The 22,132-nt window shown below is 37.2% G+C and overlaps 1 protein-coding gene across 1 annotated transcript in view; it reads left to right on the forward strand.

The window, feature by feature from the left end:
• The window catches only part of LOC123550896 (glycosaminoglycan xylosylkinase-like), a 153,086-nt gene extending 133,217 nt beyond the window's left edge, over positions 1 to 19,869 (forward strand). The window contains exons 6-9 of the mRNA XM_053524983.1: positions 3,369 to 3,502; positions 4,638 to 4,829; positions 9,509 to 9,568; positions 15,817 to 19,869. Coding sequence (XP_053380958.1) covers positions 3,369 to 3,502; positions 4,638 to 4,829; positions 9,509 to 9,568; positions 15,817 to 16,030 — 600 coding nt within the window. The 3' untranslated portion in view covers positions 16,031 to 19,869. The remainder of the gene's footprint in view (positions 1 to 3,368; positions 3,503 to 4,637; positions 4,830 to 9,508; positions 9,569 to 15,816) is intronic.
• The last annotated feature ends 2,263 nt before the right edge of the window (positions 19,870 to 22,132 follow it).

Below are 22,132 nucleotides of genomic sequence, written 5' to 3' on the forward strand. Positions count from 1 at the left end.
TGCTCCTTTTAAGTGAAATTCAAGTCAAAACAGATGATTTCTTAAAGAAGAAGAACCATTTTTAGCTCGACTATTCAAAGAATAGTAGGGCTATTGGGCTCACCCATGCGTCGGCGTCAGCGTCGGCGTCCCGATTTGGTTAAGGTTTTGTATGTAAGCTGGTATCTCAGTAACCACTTTTGAGAATGGATTGAAACTTCACACACTTATTCACTGTGATAAACTGACCTACATTGCACAGGTTCCATAACTCTGTTTTGCTTTTTTACAAAATTATGCCCCTTTTTCGACTTAGAAATTTTTGGTTAAGGTTTTGTATGTAAACTGGTATCTCAGTAACCACTTGTGGGAATGGATTGAAACTTCACACACTTATTCACTGTAATAAACTGACCTACATTGCACAGGTTCCATAACTCTATTTTGCTTTTTATACGCCCGTTTGAAAAACGGGACGTATTATGGGAACGCCCCTGGCGGGCGGGCGGGCGGGCGGCGTCCACAGACTTTGTCCGGAGCATATCTTCTACATGCATGAAGGGATTTTGATGAAACTTGGCACAGTTGTTCACCATCATGAGACGGAGTGTCATGCGCAAAAACCAGGTCCCTAGGTCTAAGGTCAAGGTCACACTTAGAGGTCAAAGGTCAAATTCAAGAATGACTTTGTCCGGAGCATATCTTCTTCATGCATGGAGGGATTTTGATATAACTTGGCACAAATGTTCACCACCGCGAGGCGGAGTGTCATGCGCAAGAACCAGGTCCCTAGGTCTAAGGTCAAGGTCACACTTAGAGATCAAAGGATACAAGAATGAAAACCTTGTCCGGAGCATTTCATCTTCATGCATAGGGGGATTTTGATATAACTTTGCACAAATGTTCACCATCATGAGACGGAGTGTCATGCGCAAAAACCAGGTCCCTAGGTCTAAGGTCAAGGTCACACTTAGAGGTCAAAGGATACAAGAATGAAAACCTTGTCAGGAGCATTTCTTCTTCATGCATAGGGGGATTTTGATATTACTTTGCACAAATGTTCACCACCACGAGGCGGAGTGTCATGCGCAAGAACCAGGCCCCTAGGTCAAAGGTCAAGGTCACACTTAGAGGCCAAAGGTCAGATACAAGAATGACTTTGTCCGAAGCATTTCTTCTTCATGCATGGAGGGATTTTGATGTAACTTGGCACAAATATACACCATCATGAGACGAAGTGTCATGCGCAGTTCCTTTCTTTAGAATTACTTCCCTTTGTTGTTACTATAAATAGCTTATATTGTAACTTTTTCATTACTAGTCGTAGGGAAAAATCGAGACCACTTTTCTGTAGTACAACATGCATGCTACATCCAATTATGAGGTGTATTTTGACCAATCTCTACCTGGTAAAGATTTTTGTGTGGACTTACAATTTTTTTATGGATTTTTTTTTTTTCTCTCTCTCTCTCTCTCTTTAAAGATTAACATCCCTTAGTTGTGATTTTTTGTGTGGACTTACAATTTTTTTTTTATACGCCCGTTTGAAAAACGGGACGTATTATGGGAACGCCCCTGGCGGGTGGGCGGGCGGGCGGGCGGCGTCCACAGACCTTGTCCGGAGCATATCTTCTACATGCATGAAGGGATTTTGATGAAACTTGGCACAGTTGTTCACCATCATGAGACGGAGTGTCATGCGCAAGAACCAGGTCCCTAGGTCTAAGGTCAAGGTCACACTTAGAGGTCAAAGGTCAAATTCAAGAATGACTTTGTCCGGAGCATATCTTCTTCATGCATAGAGGGATTTTGATGAAAGTTGGCACAATTGTTCATCATCATGAGAAGGAGTGTCATGCGCAAGAACCAGGTCCCTAGGTCTAAGGTCAAGGTCACACTTAGAGGTCAAAGGATACAAGAATGAAAACTTTGTCCGGAGCATTTCTTCTTCATGCATAGAGGGATTTTGATATAACTTGGTACAAATGTTCACCACCATGAGGCGGAGTGTCATGCGCAAGAACCAGGTCTCTAGGTCTAAGGTCAAGGTCACACTTAGAGGTCAAAGGATACAAGAATGAAAACCTTGTCCGGAGCATGTCTTCTTCATGCATAGAGGGATTTTGATATAACTTGGCACAAATGTTCACCACCACGAGACGCAGTGTCATGCGCAAGAGCCAGGTCCCTAGGTCTAAGGTCAAGGTCACACTTAGAGGCCAAAGGTCAGATACAAGAATGGCTTTGTCCGAAGCATTTCTTCTTCATGCATGGAGGGATTTTGATGTAACTTGACACAATTATACACCATCATGAGACGAAGTGTCATGCGCAGTTCCCTTCTTTAGAATTACTTCCCTTTGTTGTTACTATAAATAGCTTATATTGTAACTTTTTCATTACTAGTCATAGGGAAAAATCGAGACCACTTTTCTGTAGTACAATATGCATGCTACATCCAATTTTGAGGTGTATTTTGACCAGTCTCTACCTGGTAAAGATTTTTGTGAGGACTTACAATTTTTTTTTTGATTTTTTTTTTTTTTTTTTTTTTTTTTTTTTTTAAAGATTAACTTCCCTTAGTTGTTACTATAAATAACTTATATTGTAACTTTTTTATAATTGACCGTAGGGAAAAACCAAGACCACTTTTCTGTGGTACAACATAGATGTAACTTTCCAATTTTAGGTGTATTTTAAGGTATCTCTACCTGGTAAGGAGTTTTTTTGTGGACTTAGAAAAACAAAACACTTAGTTATTACTAAACAACCACAAAGTTAAAATTCCATTTGCAAATACAGGTGCTAGAGTAAAGAAATTTGCTGTGACGGGCATATATTGTGACATTCTTGCACTCTTGTTTACAAAATTATGCCCCTTTTTCGACTTAGAAATTCTTGGTTAAGGTTTTGTATGTAAGCTGGTATCTCAGTACCCACTAATGAAAATGGATTGAAACTTCACACACTTGTTCACTGTCATGATCTGACATGCACTGTGTAGGTCCCATAACTCTACTTTGCATTTTTTTTTCAAAATTATGCCCCTTTTTTGACTAAGCAGTTTTTGGTTAAGTTTTTGTATGTAAGCTGGTATTTCAGTATCCACCTATGGGAAAGGATTTAAACTTCACGCACTTGTTCACTTTATGAGCTGATAAGCACTGTGAAGGTTCCATAACCCTTTTTCCCATTTTACAAAATTATGCCCCTTTTTCGACTTTTGTATTAATTCAATTGAGAAGGCTGTTGAATAGTCGAGCGTTGCTGTCCTCCGACAGCTCTTGTTATTTTTGATAATTCTTTAAATTATCCTTTTACATAAATTGTGTTCAGTCTTGTTAAAGACCAAACAAACAGTACAAACTAAATAATTTTCTTTGTACTAGGGAGAAGAGACAGGACTTTGTGGTAGTGGTGTACACATGGAAGGGACTGTGGTACTATGGTTACCAAATACTGTGACACTGAAGCTGCACAAACACCCATGGTCTAGAACTTACAGAAAAGGTGTAATTGCACAGTAGGTAACTAGTCTTTCATAGTTTGGGACATAAGTTTGAAGTTACTTGATACTTATTCAAAAGTGATTCTTGTGATATGAAATATTCTTCTAAATCACTTGCATTTAATATATTACTCTCCTAGAGGAAAATATTTTCCATTTAGCTACTTCTTGTTAGGAAATTTTCAAGATAGCTTGTGCAAAGTTGTTGATTCTAGCTAACTCTCAAGCTCTCCCAGAAGTAATACCTGGTGTTGAACCTCAGGTCTTCATGACCCAGTAAAGTTGGAAAGACACCACATTGCCTATTAGTTGGTCAAGTCATTGTGACTTAAAACAAAGACAAAAAAAATCACAGTAACATCAGATAATAAACTGAAAACTTATGTTCATTCACATATGAGCCGTGCCATGAGAAAACCAACATAGTGGGTTTGCGACCAGCATGGATCCAGACCAGCCTGCACATCCACGCAGTCTGATCAGGATCCATGCTGTTCACTAACAGTTTCTTTAATTCCAATAGGCTTTAAAAGCGAACAGCATGGATCCTGTCTGGATCCATGCTGGTCGCAAACCTGCTATGTTGGTTTTCTCATGGCGCGGCTCATATACTTCGATAAACTTTATCAAAGTATCATAAAGTTTAATTGACTTTGATATTTAAAATTTATAAGTAGACAGTAACTGTTGTGTTATAGATAGAGATAACTAATGTTTTTTGGTTCTATAATAATATCTGCAGAATCCCAAGGGATTGGTTGTCAATACAAAACGTGTTTAGAGGGAATCTGCAAATTCTATAACATGAAACAAAGTGTGTTAGTGTGTAAAATGCTTAAAAAATAAACATCATGTTGTTTAGCATTGTTAAATTTTCATCAAATGTGCAGAAACCTTGAGAATATCTGTTGATGTTAACTTCATTTCCTTCCAAACTTGCTTGAGTTATGTGTTTTAGGGCTAACGCTTTGTCAACATAACATACAAAATTTAATGTAAAATGGTATTCTAACAGTATTTTAAAGTGCAAGAATCTCTGTGAAAAGATACATTTACTTTCCTGTTAATACACCTCCCAAATGTGATAAAAAAAAACCCCATTTTTATGCTAGAATGCTGCATTTATTGCTACAACATTGGTCTATTTCAGATGGGAGAAAGATGATAATTATTGTCACAATACGGTACTGTTGAAACCCCAGTTCCAGGATGGTCCCCGGCTGCTGGACATAATTGATACGGCAGTGTTTGATTACATCATTGGTAACGCAGACAGACACCATTACGAAACATTGGGAGATGAACAGTCAGCAGTAATGCTCATCCTAGATAATGCTAAAAGGTGAAATATATTAATACAATTTTAATAAGTCTAATTTAGTCAAGGTCTGTTGACTGTTAGGTTAGCATAATTGGCACGATACCCAAAATTTCCAACCATTGTATTTTTTATATTCCTTTTTAGCTCACCTGAGCACAAAGTGCTCAAAGATGAGCTTTTGTGATCGCCCTGTGTCCGTCGCCGTCAGTCGTCCATCGTCAGCAATTTGACTGTTAACACTCTAGAGGTCACAATTTTGGCCCAAACTTAATGAAACTTGGTCAGAATGTTACCCTCAATAAAATCTTGGATGAGTTTGATATTGGGTCATCTGGGGTCAAAAACTAGGTCACCAGGTCAAATCAAAGGAAAAGCGTGTTAACACTCTAGAGGTCACAGTTTTGGCACAATCTTAATGGAACTTGGTCAGAATGTTACCCTCAATAAAATCTTGGACAGGTTTGATATTGGGATATCTGGGATTAAAAACTAGGTCACCAGGTCAGATCAAAGGAAAAGCTTGTTAACACTCTTGAGGTCACAATTTTGGCCCAATTTTAATGAATCTTGGTCAGAATGTTACCCTCAATAAAATCTTGGACGAGTTTGATATTGGGTCATCTGGGGTTAAAAACTAGGTCACCAGGTCAAATCAAAAGAAAAGCTTGTTAACACTCGAGAGGTCACAATTTGGGCCCAATCTTAATGAAACTTGGTCAGAATGTTACCCTCAATAAAATCTTGGACGAGTTTGATATTGGGTCAATCGGGGTCAAAAACTAGGTCACCAGATCAAATCAAAGGAAAAGCTTGTTAACACTGTAGAGGCCAGATTTATGACTGTATCTTCATGAAACTTGGTCAGAATGTTAATCTTGATGATCTATAGGTCAAATTCAAATCTGGATCAGATGGGATCAAAAACTAGGTCACCAGATCAAATCAAAGGAAAAGCTTGTTAACACTGTAGAGGCCACATTTATGACTGTATCTTCATGGAACTTGGTCAGAATGTTAATCTTAATGATCTCAAGGTCCAGTTTGAATCTGGGTCATGTAGGATCAAAAACTAGGTCACAAGGTCAAATCAAAGGAAAAGCTTGTTAACGCTTTAGAGGCCACATTTATGACCATATCTTAATGAAACTTGGTCAGAATGTTAATCTTGATGATCTTTAGGTCAATAGGTCAGGTGAACGATACAGGGCCTTCATGGCCCTCTTCTTTATATTCCTTTTATGCCCCCGGGCATATAGCGATTGAACTGTCCATCCATTTGTCTATCTGTTCATGCGAACCAGATTGCCTACAGCCCACATTAATGACCTGATTTAGTTTATACTCGCACTCAACAGACCTTATAGCAAAACTTACTAACTGACCTATATATAGATGACCTTACCCTTTATATGATTTTCACGTTTAAATTTAAAACCCAAAAAAAACATCTTTGGTCATACACCCGGGGAAATTGAAAATGCAACTCATTGTTAAAACTTCTTTTTGTAACTGACAGTTGAAATCTGTCCTTGTCTGTTAACAAGATGTACTTAAAGTAGAATAGTAAATATTTTTCTGGGTTTAAAGGTGAAGGAATATCACAGATGCATTTTTTTCACTAAAGGACAGGCCATTGGCATCCTGTAAGCTAGTTGGATAGTTTCTGCCACAACCTTTGGTGAGGCCAATTCATAGGCATCCGTCTTAACAACTCAACAATAGAGTTGAAGAAAATATTTTACCCTGTTGAAAAATATTGTCAATCTGAAACGAAACAAACATATATATCATATGATACTGTAAGTTATGTAATATCACTGTACTGAAGGCTGTTTTCTTATGGGCGTGATATTTTTCCAAAAGTTGCCTTTCATCATTGTCAAGTTACAGTAAGGCCAGAGTTTTTTTATTTTTTGTTTTACGGGAGCGCCGTACCTAAATATTGTAAAACCCAAATAAGAAAAAGATACAAATTCTTAACTTTATTTTTATTTTTTCCGCCGGTCATTGCTTGGATCTCCGATTGCAAATAAAATTAAGGGTCGTTTAACCTAACGCTAATTTCACGACATAAAATTTACGCGCGCCGAATCGCAGACTGGTTTATCGATTGCCTTTTTTATCGGTATACTGCACCTACTATTTCGTTACAACAAATACCCGTCTTCCACAATTTTCAACATGGCGGAAGCCGTTGTGTACAGGCTTGGGACTGTCTGGTATAAAGAGATCGTAATTGCAATGTTGGTAACACCTAACAGACAGAGTCTCGCCTTCTTTATCCATAAGTCTTTATGTATGTCAGTGTGAATTTTTATCTCTTGATAGCTTGGCAGACACATAGGGATCACTTTGTCGGTGTTGGTCATCGTCTTCGTCGCCCTTTCATTTCAGTTGTAAAGTTATATACCAGAGAACACTTTGACCTAGGAACTTGGTAAGTCATAGTCACATTTCTGGTTTACAGAATACTGCTTATGACACATTACCATGTTAAAGTGAGAAGAGTGAAAAGAATAAAGAATGTATACAGGTTAAAAAAGCAGAAGATGAAAGCACACCAAGCCACCAACAATACTACTAAACTACTTTATACCAGGCGTGTTTGGTCTCTACTTTAGTCACTGAAATTTGCTTTACGTGTGCCTATAGCTTTATGTCTTTTATGAAAAACCATGTCAAAAATTCTTTCACTTTTTATATGCCCGTTTGAAAAACGGGACGTATTATGGGAACGCCCCTGGCGGGCGGGTTGGCGGGCGGGCGGCGTCCACAGACCTTGTCCGGAGCATATCTTCAACATGCATGAAGGGATTTTGATGAAACTTGGCACAGTTGTTCACCATCATGAGACGGAGTGTCATGCGCAAGAACCAGGTCCCTAGGTCTAAGGTCAAGGTCACACTTAGAGATCAAAGGTCAAATTCAAGAATGACTTTGTACGGAGCATATCTTCTTCATGCATAGAGGGATTTTGATGAAAGTTGGCACAATTGTTCATCATCATGAGAAGGAGTGTCATGCGCAAGAACCAGGTCCCTAGGTCTAAGGTCAAGGTCACACTTAGAGGTCAAAGGATACAAGAATGAAAACTTTGTCCGGAGCATTTCTTCTTCATGCATAGAGGGATTTTGATATAACTTGGCACAAATGTTCACCACCATGAGGCGGAGTGTCATGCGCAAGAACCAGGTCTCTAGGTCTAAGGTCAAGGTCACACTTAGAGGTCAAAGGATACAAGAATGAAAACCTTGTCCGGAGCATGTCTTCTTCATGCATAGAGGGATTTTGATATAACTTGGCACAAATGTTCACCACCAGGAGATGTAGTGTCATGCGCAAGAACCAGGTCCCTAGGTCTAAGGTCAAGGTCACACTTAGAGGCCAAAGGTCAGATACAAGAATGACTTTGTCCGAAGCATTTCTTCTTCATGCATGGAGGGATTTTGATGTAACTTGACACAATTATACACCATCATGAGACGAAGTGTCATGCGCAGTTCCCTTCTTTCGAATTACTTCCCTTTGTTGTTACTATAAATAGCTTATATCGTAACTTTTTCATTACTAGTCATAGGGAAAAATCGAGACCACTTTTCTGTAGTACAATATGCATGCTACATCCAATTTTGAGGTGTATTTTGACCAGTCTCTACCTGGTAAAGATTTTTGTGAGGACTTACAATTTTTTTTTTAATTTTTTTTTTTTTTTTTTTTTTTTTTTTTTAAGATTAACTTCCCTTAGTTGTTACTATAAATAACTTATATTGTAACTTTTTCATAATTGACCGTAGGGAAAAACCAAGACCACTTTTCTGTGGTACAACATAGATGTTACTTTCCAATTTTAGGTGTATTTTATGGTATCTCTACCTGGTAAGGAGTTTTTTTGTGGACTTAGAAAAACAAAACACTTAGTTATTACTAAACAACCACAAAGTTAAAATTCCATTTGCAAATACAGGTGCTAGAGTAAAGAAATTTGCTGTGACGGGCGTATATTGTGACATTCTTGCACTCTTGTTATATGTATAATAAAGTGATTGTATACATTTGAACAGAATAGTTAAAGCTGGATTTGCCAGTGCATGTTTCAGTGACTATTTAAAGGACTACAAAAGCATAGATCAAAATCATGCATATAAAATGAAAGAACTGAGTAATCTGGTTACAGTTCTGCATGCAACAGCTTTCAAGGCCATATCCCAGTATCCATTGCTTGCATTGAATTGAAGCTTCTCACAAGACATCTATACCATCAAACTTATTGAAAAGTGATTGAATACATTTGAACGGAGTAGTTACAAACTGGTTTTGCCAGTGCGAGTTTCAGTGACTATTAAAAGCACTACAAAAGCATAGAATCATGCATATAAAATAACAGAATTGATTTAATAATCATTTTGTGAAAATGACAGCTTGTTTTGCCTTTATAATACAAAACTATTATACAACAGGCAGTATAGAGTACAAAACAAGTGTGCACAACCTCAAAACACACGTTCTATAAAGATTTCCGAAAAAAAAAAGAAAAATATATGGAAAATCCATCTTATTCTTATTCTTTTTTCTCAACGCTCATTTTTGGACATCTTTTTCTTATTTTTATTCCCTCCTCCTGGCGCTTATTTTTGAAAAAATTCCAGTAAAACAAAAAATAAAAAAACTCTGGCCTAACCAGTGACGTTTTTTTATTTCAGTTTTGGTAATCCACATAATGATGAGAGATCTATACTGGCTCCATTATATCAATGCTGCAGGTAAATATTGTTTTAATTAGATGTGAGAATGTAGTTAGCCTACTTTAATGGGCATATCCTATTCATCCGTGTGTGCGTCCATGTAAGTTCTTGTCCGGGATGTATTCTGCCATCCATGAAGGGATTTTGAAATAATTTGGTTTAAATGTTTGCTATAATGAGACGATGTATCTTGCGATATCTTGTAAGACCCAGATCCCTGGCTCCAGTGTCAAGGAAGTTAAAGGTTAACAGGGTGTTTGGTGTCCGGTCCATAACTCCGCCAGTCATCAAAATGTTTTGAAATTACTTGGCTAAAATGTTCCCCATAATGAGATGACATGTCATGCGCAAGATCCAGACCCCTAGCTCTAAGATCAAGGTCACACTTAGAAGTTAAAGGTTAACATGGTCTGTTTCTTGTCCAGTTCATACCTCTGCCATCAATGAAGGGATTTTAGAATTACTTGGCATAAATATTCTCTATAATGAGGTGACATATCATGCGCAAGACCCATAACCCTAGCTCCAAAGTCAGGGTCACACTTAGAAGTCAAAGGTTAACATGGTCTGTTTCTTGTCTGGTCCATAGGATTTAAAAATAATTTGACACAAATGTAAACCATATTGAGGAGTGCTGTGCTTATGACCTGGGTCTCTCAGGTCAAGGTCAAGAAATGATTCATACCTAAACTATTCTGGCATATTTTGCGCAGACAGCTGTGGCATTCATGGGCATGCTTCTGGGGGGCATTTGTCACTAATAGTGACAGCTCTTGTTTTTCCTATTAAAACATCTACAGAGTCTAGTAGTAATGTATCCCTTGGCATTCTGCAGGTGCTAGAACAGGAAACAAACATTCATTAACACTTTCCTAGCATAAAATATTTAAAAAGCTAGAAAATATACGGCATGTGTTGATCAGATAAATTAATCAATAAACTTGCAGGAACATGAGCAGTGCTCCAGGTAATCTGAATATATGGTTGTATCATGCACACTTGATTCTAGATTACCAGATATATGTGCATGATTTATTAATGTTACAAGTTACACAAGTGCTTCATATGTTATGCAAAACACGAACAATCCAGGCATACTTTAAATTTTAGAACTGATGATTTTTGCTTCTGATTGATCATTTTTGTCTAAAATGTACCATGAAGGTAGAAGGATTTTATAAATTAAAACTCTAAAGGATTTTGTTTCATCATAAAACCTCTTTTCCCTCAGACTTCTCCCATACTTTCCATTTCATTCCCTTGTTTTCAGAATTGTGTATAATTACCTCCAGGGTAAAAAAAAATATCTGGAGCACTGTTTTAACGTTGACTGGTGACGTTAATATCACTTCCTTTCCAACTTTCTTAAATGATTCATTCTATGGCTGTAATTAACATTTTTATGTTGGCTATATATTAATACACTACCAAGCACGTGTCCAGGTGGGGGCCAGGGGGCCCAGGCCCCCCCAGCTGGCTGGCTAGTTACGATTTTTATTACTATGGGCCCCTCAATTAACAAATTTATACGCTAGCGCAACTGGCTTGATTTGACAGCGATACACAGGCTAAAGAGCCATAAAACTGTGTCCGGTAGGGGAAATTAGCCCCAGGCATGTCACAGGTAAAAGTGTATCTGTGCATGCTTCATTGATCGCTTGATCGGTACTTGATTGGGTAGTGGAGAAACTATTATGTTTTTTACTCATTGGAAGTGTTATAAAATGATCAGAACATTGTTGGTTTTGTTAAGTAAATCTTAAAATGAATCTGAAAATTGAACTATTATGATGGTTGTATTTTGTTTTTACATTAAGGCACATTCCCCAAATTTATTAAATTGATAGATATTTATCCTATCTTTTTATTTTACAACAATTATGAATTTGAAACTACTGTATCAATTTTACTCTTTTGGGTCCAATAACCTTACTTAAAAACTCTCGTAGTTTTAAAAGTAGTTTCTCAGTAAATCTTACAAAACGCATCTAAAACTCGTTACTTATGAGGGATTTTATACATAAAAATATCATGTAATATGTGCTGTGATGATCATGTTACAGTTTGTACAGTCAAAGAAGTATAAAATACACATCTATTTATTTTTATAGATCTTTGGTACAGTTAAGAGTTCATTGTCATTTGAAATCTGTGATGTAAATAGTTATTGTCATAAAGACTTCGTTTGTTTTGTTGGAAATCTAAAAACATTTGGCCATTTTGCAAATAGGATACCCTTAATAATTAGACTAGCCACTAGACTGATAATTACGATATTTCTATGATTTCTTTTCTTTTTTATGTTCATAGAGACAAAAGCCAGTCTATTCTAGAAATTTTCTAAGAGGACTGATGTTAAAATTGTAATATTGGACATAGTATATAGACTGGCTCAGTTCACTACATGAAATCATAAAAATGTGGAAAAAAAAAATATCATAGTCCAGGAGCTAGTCTACTTAATAATCATCTTAAAACTTCAACATTTTTTTCAACTGGGTATCATACAGAAAAATAAGTCCATACACTGTGACTGTACAATCATACATACATTGAAAAGGCTTGATGAAATGATTAAAACGTAGACTTTTCCTTAAATATATAATACATTCATGCATCCTTAAAGGTGTTTCAGGTAGCAGGAAAATGCATCTATTCATGTGCCATATTAAAAAAATTTCGCAGTAGGAAGGGGATACCCCTCCCGAACCCATCCCAGACTGGGCCCACCCAGCAAACAAATCCTGCACATGGGCCTGCACTACTGACATTATGTAAGTTCTACTTTAGTTGTTGCTTGTCTACGTTTATATAGGATATTTATAGATTTGAAGAAATTAAATGTATTGTTTGTTCTGCCATGGAAAACATACAAAGTCATGTTAAAAGAAGACAAGACATTTTACAGCTAGGTGTTATCCATCAATCCTTTTCAGGTATTTTTATACACCCGAAGGGACGTATTATGTTACGACACCGGTGTCCGCCCATCCGTTAGCAATTTCATGTCCACTCTGTTATTCTTGAACCCCTTGAAGGATTTTGAAGAAACTTGACACAAAGGTCACCACATCAAGATGATATGAAAAGCGCATGTTTTGGATGGCTCGCTTCAAGGTCAAGATTACACTTAGGGGTTATATGAGTTTGTTTCGTGTCCGCTCTGTAACTCTTGAATCCCTTGAAGGATTTTGAAGAAACTTTACACAAAATTTTAATGTTCAACACAATGCGATGACAGAGCACATGTTTCAGCTGGCTCACTTCAGGTCAAGGTCACACTTGGGGGTCAAAGGTCATACCTTCGGGCATATATTGCTCTGCATTGAATTTGTGGTGCTCTTGTTTATAAATTTATTTTAGCTCAGTTGTGACAAAGACCTTTAAGCTTCTGAAACAAATAGATGATAAAAACAGTTGTCAGTTTTTTTTCCAGTTTGTTCAAAAAAAATTTTTTTAAAAGATGGAAGTTTTCCTCTTATCTCATCCCTGAAATTGCTTATTAAGTTAAAAGGCATTCTCCTGTTCTTGTCATTGTACCCCCCGACAACAAAGTTGTAAGGGGGGGTATACTGGTTTCAGGTTGTCTATCTGTCCGTCTGTCTGTCTGTCTGTCGGTCTGTCCGTAGACGCAATCTTGTGCGCTCCATCTCTCCTTATCCCCTTGACAGAATTTAATGAAACTTCACACAAGTGATCAGTACCAACAGTAGTTGTGCATGGGGCATGTTAGGTTCTTTTAGAAAAAAAAATTCAGAGTTATGGGACTTTGTTTTTTTGTTACTATACTATATACATAGACACAATCTTGTGCGCACCATCTCTCCTCATCCCCTTGACACAATTTAATGAAACTTCACACAAGTGATCAGTACCAACAGTAGTTGTGCATGGGGCATGTTAGGTTCTTTTAGAAAAAAAATTTGCAGAGTTATGGGACTTTGTTTTTTTGTTACTATACTATATACATAGACACAATCTTGTGCGCACCATCTCTCCTGATCCCCTTGACACAATTTAATGAAACTTCACACAAGTGATCAGTAACAACAGTAGTTGTGCATGGGGCATGTTAGGTTCTTTCAGAAAAAAAATTTGCAGAGTTATCGGACTTTGTTTTTTTTGTTACTGTACTATATACATAGACACAATCTTGTGCGCACCATCTCTCCTCATCCCCTTGACACAATTTAATGAAACTTCACACAAGTGATCAGTATCAACAGTAGTTGCGCATGGGGCATGTTAGGTTCTTTCAGCGACAAAAATTGCAGAGTTATGGGACTTTGTTTCTTGTTAACATACTATGTACATCAGGGCTCCGGAAATTTTGATAACTCAATCGGTCCGAAATGAAAATCCTGACATCGGCGCTACCCCACCCACCGCATTCCCAATATTACATATTTTGTAAAACGTGATAGAGTAAAGAAATAAGCATGTCATGCATTAAAACTGAGTTACCAGTCACCGCGAGTTACCATACAATGAAGACAGTTATTCAGTGTAATGTGTGATGGTTACTTTGTTTAAATTTCGATGTTTTTCGAAGAAAATACTTGCAAGGATAAAATTGCCGGGGCATTGACAACGCGTACGTAACTAGTCTAAAAGCCAACGCACGTGACTTCTGTACCGTACACAAGGCAGATACTTTGTGATGTTTCCTCATTCTTTGACGGAATTCTATAAAATACAATGAGTCAGAGTGAATTACACGAAACATATTCTCTGCTAAACAGCCTCAGTATTTTAAGAATACTCTGCCGCGGACCGAATGTTTACGTTATGTGAACGCTGAGATCGAATTTCCCGCATGCATAGTACCAAAATGTCACACGGGTTGGCCACTGATATTTCATTTCACTTACGTTGTACTTCAATAAGCAACTACATTTTATAAAGTTATGTTCTCTTCTGATGTAAACAAAATTTCATTTTGAAACGTTTTTTAAAGACCGATTTGATAAACAGCGCCACTCCGGTTCTCTCTATCATTCGTGTTTGCCAGTCCATTGTTTTCATTTTCTTTTTTTGTACAGTCGGGTTGCAAAGAAGATTTTCCACACTTGTTTCAACTGGAGCCCCAACAAATGAATCATGTAATTTTTCAAATAAATTAATTATAAAAATTATTCTTATCAGTTTTCCGTGTGATGTCTCATTAAATCAAAGACCTATAATGCACAATTATAACTCTTTGATTAAATGCAGTGACCCTTTGTTTTTTACCGCGATTGTAATAAACCATCCATCGGATTCTAAATAAAAGAAGTGGATCCCTGTCGAAATGATTTGGATCCAGTCAGAAACATTTGGAAACCAGTCAAAAATGTTTAATACATTGCAGTCGGCTGTCTGCAAACATTAAAGGATGTGCCGCGCGAGCACTGATTGCGTCACGTGCTAATTACGGCGGATTATCAAAGTGACAATCAGACCGTTTGTCACGTTTATTGATTATCTGAGGGTGCGACCAACAATTTCTTGCTTGGCAGGTGATCGTGTATTGAGATATCGGACCGAAATTTATACTTTTCTCCATTTTTATGGGACCGATTTTTTTCGTTTTTTCACTTCACGAATCGGTCTGAAAAGTCAAAAATCGGTCCAAAACCGACAAACCGGCAAATTTCCGAAGCCCTGATGTACATACAGTCTGCATATGCAATCTTGTGCATGCCTAATCTACCAAACCCTTACACACAATTTAATGAAACTTCACACAAGTGATCAGTACCATTCTTTTAGATAAATATTCTGCATAGTTATGGGACTTTGTTTTTTGTTACTTTACTGTATACATACAGTCTATATACATACAGTCCACGTGATTATGCAATCTTGTGTGCGTCAAATTGCAATGTACTGTGTCAGTGCATGCGGGGGGTACATTCATCACCTTTAGTGATAGCTCTAGTTCTCTCTAATTATTCATTTAAATTGGCATAAATTCACAGATCAAGCAGAAAAAGTGACTTATTTCAAATGAAAAGAAAATTGTAGTTCCTTCTCTTTATTCAGATAATATAGAGAACAGTTTTGAATTTTTTAAACCTTTAGCCTGCTGGTGGCAAGTGATTTTGCCTTTGCAACCAGTGCAGACCATAGGTGCAGGTTGATCATGGTCTGCACTGTTCGCTGTTCAGTCAGTAAATTTTCAGTGAACACCCTTTGAATAATAAGTGAGATTGCCCAAATTAAATGATAGACCAGTCCATTTTAGAAATTTAGCAGGCTAAAGGTTAAACAAATTTTTTTTTCAGGATAAGAGAGTCGACCTGGTTGCGGTTACATATGTTTGGAGATGGTATGCTAAGTGACGTGCTAGAGGCAGTATTGTCAGCTGATCCTATAGCCCCTGTGATCTCACAGCATCATTTCCGTGCAATGGATCGGAGATTATCTACTGTAGTTAATACAGTTAAAACTTGTTTGACTAAATTTAGTGTTAATGAAGTTCTAATTAAAAATAGATAGCAATTAGTTTAGTTATCAGTTAGTTTTAGTCTTTTTATGCATACCACTGAGATTAAATTCAGAAAATATGATACGTAATATATGTTTTCTAGGGTATGAAAAATGTTCATGCGAAAAAGAGATTACAGAAGGTGTGTCATATATATCTGGTTTTTAGCTCACCTGAGCCAAAGACTCATGGTGAGCTTTTGTGACCGCTCAATGTCCGTCTTGCATCGTGCATCCGTCAACATTTTGTAAAAAAATCTTCTTCTTGAAAACCACTGGGCAGAATTACACCAAACTTCATAGGATAGGAATGATCCTTGGGTGGCCACCTTTCAAAATTGTTCAAAGAATTGAATTCCATGCAGAACTCTGGTTGCCAACCAAAAGGAAAAACTTTAAAAATTTTCTTGTCCAAAACTGCAAGGCATAGAGCCGTAATATTTGGCATGTGACATCATCTTATGGATCTATGAAGACTGTTCAAATTGTGTCCCTCGAGTGAAATGAGGCCCCACCCAGGGGGTCCCAAGTTTTATATAGACTTATGTAGGAAAAGTCTTTAAAAATCTTCTCGTCTAAAACCACAAGACCTAGGCCTTTGATATTTGGTATGTAGCATTGCCTTGTGGTCCTCTACCAAGGTTGTTCAAATTATTACCCTGGGATTAAAAGAGGCCCTGCCCCGGGGGTTCTGAAGTTTTACATAGACTTATATGGGAAAAAACTTTAAAAATCTTCTTATCTGAAATTGCAAGGCATAGACTTATGATATTTGGTATATTGCATTGCCTAGTGGTCCTCTACCAATTTTATTCATATTATGCCCCTGAGTTGAAAAGAGGCCCCACCCAGGGGGGTCCCAAGTTTTACACAGACTTATATAGGAAAAAAACTTTAATAATCTTCTGCCTGAAACTGCAAGTCATAGGCTTTTGATATTTGGTATGTTGCATTGCCTAGTGTTCCTCTACCAAAATTGTTCAAAGTATGCCTCTGGGGTGAAAAGAGGTCCTGCCCTGGGGGTCCCAAGTTAAACATAGACTTAATGTATAGGAATTTTTTTTTGAATCTTCTTGTCTGAAAGTTTAAGGCCTAGGCCTTTGGCATTCGGTATGTAGCATTGCCTAGTGGAACTCGAACAAAACTGTTCAAATTATGCCCTGGGGTGAAAAGAGGCCCCACCCTGGGGGTCACTTGTTAAACATACTTCAAAAATTATCAGACATATTTCCTAGACTGTATAATTTTAATTACATGATGACCCAAAGTGATTAGGGGTCACCTGACTGTGACCTTGACCTACTTTCCTGTTTTTTTAAGATACAGCCTTGAAATTTGGATGACATGTACAGTTTTGCACACCGATCTTAAAACTGACTTTCAGTGACCATAAATATGAGCTACTGACCTATTTTCTTAATATTTAGCATCAGTTTGACATTTGAAACATATAGCTCATATTACTCAGGTGAGCGATCCAGGGTTATCATGACCCTCTTGTTTAAAATACCTGCTGAAATTAAGGACATTACAAACATTCAAAAATAATTTCAAACAACTTTGTTCATGTTACAGTCCAGTGCTTAAATATGTTCTTCCAGTTTTTACATATAATGATGCCATTTACTTTTAGCTCACCTGAGACAATGCTCAGGTGAGTTTTTCGATCACTCGATGTCCAGTGTCCGTCGTCTGTCTGTCTGTCGTCAGTCGTCCGTCAACATTTAGCTTGTGTATGCGATAGAGGCTGTATTTTTCAACTGATCTTCTTGAAATTTGGTCAGAATGATTACCTTGAAGAAATCTAGGCCAAGTTCTGAAATGGGTCATCTGGTGTTAAAAACTAGGACACTAGGTCAAATCAAAGAAAAACCTTGTGTATGCGATAGAGGCTGTATTTTTCAGTTGATCTTCATGAATTTCGGTCAGAATGATTGCCTTGATGAAATCTAGGCCGAATTCGAAAATGGGTCATCTGGGGTCAAAAACTAGGTCACTAGGTCAAATTAAGGAAAAACCTTGTGTATGCGATAGAGGCTGTATTTTTCAATCGATCTTCATGAATATTGGTCAGAATGATTATGTTGATGAAATCTAGGCTGAGTTCGAAAATGGGTTATCTGGCTTCAAAAACTAGGTCACTAGGTCAAATCAAAGAAAAGCCTTGTGTATGCGATAGAGGCTGTATTTTTCAATTGATTTTCATGAAACATGGTCAGAATGATTGATTGATGAAATCTAGATAGAGTTTAAATATGGGTCATCTGGGGTTAAGAAGTAGGTCACTAGGTCAAATAAAAGAAAAACCTTGTGTATGCGATAGAGGCTGTATTTTTCAGTTGATCCTTATGAAATTTGGTCAGAAAGATTGCCTTGATGAAATCTAGGTCAAGTTTAAATATGGGTCATCTGGGATCAAAAACTAGGTCACATCAAGGAAAAACCTTGTGTATGCAATAGAGGCTGTATTTTTCAATTCAATCTGACTGAAGTACTTGATCTTCTAAACGAAGATCTGAGAACGATCCATTCACATACGTCTTCTGTATATTTTGGATTTCCAGTATTGCTTTTTTTATTTTAACCAATGAGACGACTTGTTAGAATGTCAAAGAGTAAGAAATTATTCCAGGGCTCGAACCCGGGACCCCTCAATTACTAAGCAAGTGGCCTACCGACTGAGCTAACCGGCTATCTGACACATTTCGACATAAGAATTGTAAATATCAAAAGTCAAGGCTACAGGTAGATTTGCTAAATTTTGTAAGTTAAGCTCTGATTGGCTAGCGAAAGGGTCGTAGGAACGAGGCTATGAATAGGTCGTTATTAGATCCTATGCGTAGCGTAATAGGAGATGTACTTTAGTCAGATTGTTTTTCAATTGATCTTCATGAATATTGGTCAGAATGATTACATTGATGAAATCTAGGCCGAGTTCGAAAATGGGTCATCTGGGGTCAAAAACTAGGTCACTAGGTCAAATCAAAGAAAAGCCTTGTGTATGCGAGAGGCTGTATTTTTCAATTGATTTTCATGAAATATGGTCAGAATGATTGCCTTGATGAAATCTAGGTCAAGTTTAAATATGGGTCATCTGGGGTCAAGAAGTAGGTCACTAGGTCAAATCAAAGAAAGACCTTGTGTATACGATAGAGGCTGTATTTTTCAATAGATCCTTATGAAATTTGGTCAGATTGATTGCCTTGATGAAATCTAGGTCAAGTTCAGATATTTGCATCTGGGGTCAAAAACTAGGTCACTAGGTCAAATCAAGGAAAAACCTTGTGTATGCGATAGAAGCTGTATTTTTCAGTTGATCTTCATGAAATTTGGTCAGAATGATTGCCTTGGTGAAATCTAAGTCAAATTTGAATACGGGTCATCTGGGATCAAAAACTAGGTCACTAGGTCATATCAAATAAAATACTTGTTTAAACTCAAGAGACCACATTTTTGGTCCAATGCTAATGAAAATTGCCCAGAATATTTGTTTCCATGAAATTGCTAGGTCAAACATGTTTAAACTCTTATGGTGTTTCACAGGTGAGCGACCTAGGGTCATCTTGGCCCTCTTGTTTATTATTATTTTTGTTTGCTGTTGTTTGTTTATTCTCTTTAATATTCATATAATTATGTGCGTGTCTGTCAGATGGATAAATGGGAAGCTTTTATTTGATACATTGATACACTTTTTATATGATTTTGTGAAATCGTAAATGTTTGTATTCATGTGTATTGTTGTTGTTAACTGAAGGCCATACTGAAAATAAGTTAAACTTTATGTTTCATTTTCATGTTATGTACTCTTTGTATGTTACCTTCATTAAATAAAGATTTTATTATTATTTGAATTATTATTTGAATTATTATTATTATGTCTCCAACTACACAGTGGTGTGGGAGATATATTGATTTACTGCTATCTGTGTTTGTATGTGTGTGAGTGTCTGTCTGTCACAAACCTTGTCCGCACTCTAAGTTGAACATTTCTTATCCAATCTTCACCAAACTTGAACAAAATGTGTTTGACCATAAGACCTCCGCCAAGTTCGATAACTAGCCAAATTGGCCTAGGCACTTCGGTATTATGGCCCTTGATTTACGGAAAATCGGCATTTTTACTCTTGTCCAAATCTAAGTCGAATATTCCTCATCTGATCTTCACCAAACTTGAACAAAATGTGTTTGACGATAGATTTGTCCTCGGCCAAGTTCGATAATAGCCAAATCAGCCCAGGCACTCCTGAATTATGGCCCTTGAATTACCGAAAATCGGCCTTTTTAGCTTGACTTTTTGAAGCTATGGAATCTCGCTCCAGCGTCGGCGTTACCGTTGGTTAAAGATTTTTGATAAAGTCAAATATGTCTGTTACTAACAGAGTTATTGACTTGAAACTTAAAATAGTTATTTACTATCAAAGTCTACACCAGGAGAAACAATCCCTATATTTCTGATTTGAATTTTGACAGATTTATGCCCCTTTTTAACTTAGAATTTTTAGCTCACCTGTCACAAAGTGACAAGGTGAGCTCTTGTGATTGTGCGGTGTCCGTCGTCCGTGCGTGCGTCCGTCCGTAAACTTTTGCTTGTGACCACTCTTGAGGTCACATTTTTCATTGGATCTTTATGAAAGTTGGTCAGAATGTTCATCTTGATGATATCTAGGTCAAGTTTGAAACTGGGTCACGTGCCTTAAAAAACTAGGTCAGTAGGTCAAATAATAAAAAAACCTTTTGACCTCTCTAGAGGCCATACTTTTCATGGGATCTGTATGAAAGTTGGTCTGAATGTTCATCTTGATGATATCTAGGTCAAGTTTGAAACTGGGTCAACTGCGGTCAAAAACTAGGTCAGTAGGTCTAAAATTATCAAAATCTTTTGACCTCTCTAGAGGCCATATTTTTCAATGGATCTTCATGAAAATTAATCTGAATGTTCACCTTGATGATATTTAGGTCAGTTTCGAAACTGGGTCACATGCGGTCAAAAACTAGGCCAGTAGGTATAAAAATAGAAAAACCTTGTGACCTCTCTAGAGGCCATATTTTTCACGAGATCTTCATGAAAATTAGTGTGAATGTTCACCTTGATGATATCTAGGTAAAGTTCAAAACAGGGTCACGTACCTTCGAAAACTAGGTCAACGGGTCAAATAATAGAAAAACCTTGTGACCTCTGTAGAGACCATATTTTTAAATGGATCTTCATGAAAATTGGTCAGAATTTTTATCTTGGTAATATCTAGGTCAAGTTCAAAACTGGGTCACATGAGCTCAAAAACTAGGTCACTATGTCAAATAATGACGTCATACTCAAAACTGGGTCATGTGGGAAGAGGTGAGCGATTCAGGACCATCATGGTCCTCTTGTTTGGTTAACGTTTTTGATGAAGTCAGATATCTCTGTTACTATCAAAGCTTTTGACTTGAAACTTAAATTAGTTATTTACTATCAATGTCCACACCAGGAGAAACAGTCCCCATAACTTAGAACTTTTTGGTTAAAGTTTTATGCAACGTCCAATATCTCTGTTACTATCAAAGCTATTGACTTGAAACTTAAAATAGTTATTTACTATCAAAGGCTACACCATAAGAAACAATCCCCATAACTCTGATTAGAATTTTGACAGATTTATGCCCCTTTTACTGGCAAAGCTCTAATTCAGAGTCAAGCACTGAGGAAAGTCGAGCGTGCTGTCTTATGGACAGCTCTTGTTTCTCTTATCCACGCTCTAAGTCGAACATTTCTCATCCTATCTTCACCAAACTTGAGCAAAATGTGTTTGCCAAAAAGTCCTCAGCCAAATTCAATAACTAGCTAAATCTGCCCAGGCACTTTTGAATTATGGCCCTTGAATTACCCAAAATCTGCCTTTTTACTCTTCAAAGGTATATTTGTAGTGAGTAAACAGTATATAAAGACTGACTTACTATTTAGATGATTAGGCAGTTGTGGGAGACATGTGCATTTCTCAAAAGCAGCTCTAATTATCATTACTATTATTTTATAGGATTTGCAAGTTATTCCATGTACAATAATTATTGTTAACTCTCTAGATGGACTGTGAAAAAGTTGTCGCTGATATAAAACCACAGAAATAACGAAGATGA

The sequence above is a fragment of the Mercenaria mercenaria genome, chromosome 15, assembly GCF_021730395.1.
Source record: "Mercenaria mercenaria strain notata chromosome 15, MADL_Memer_1, whole genome shotgun sequence".
Lineage (NCBI taxonomy): Eukaryota > Metazoa > Mollusca > Bivalvia > Venerida > Veneridae > Mercenaria > Mercenaria mercenaria.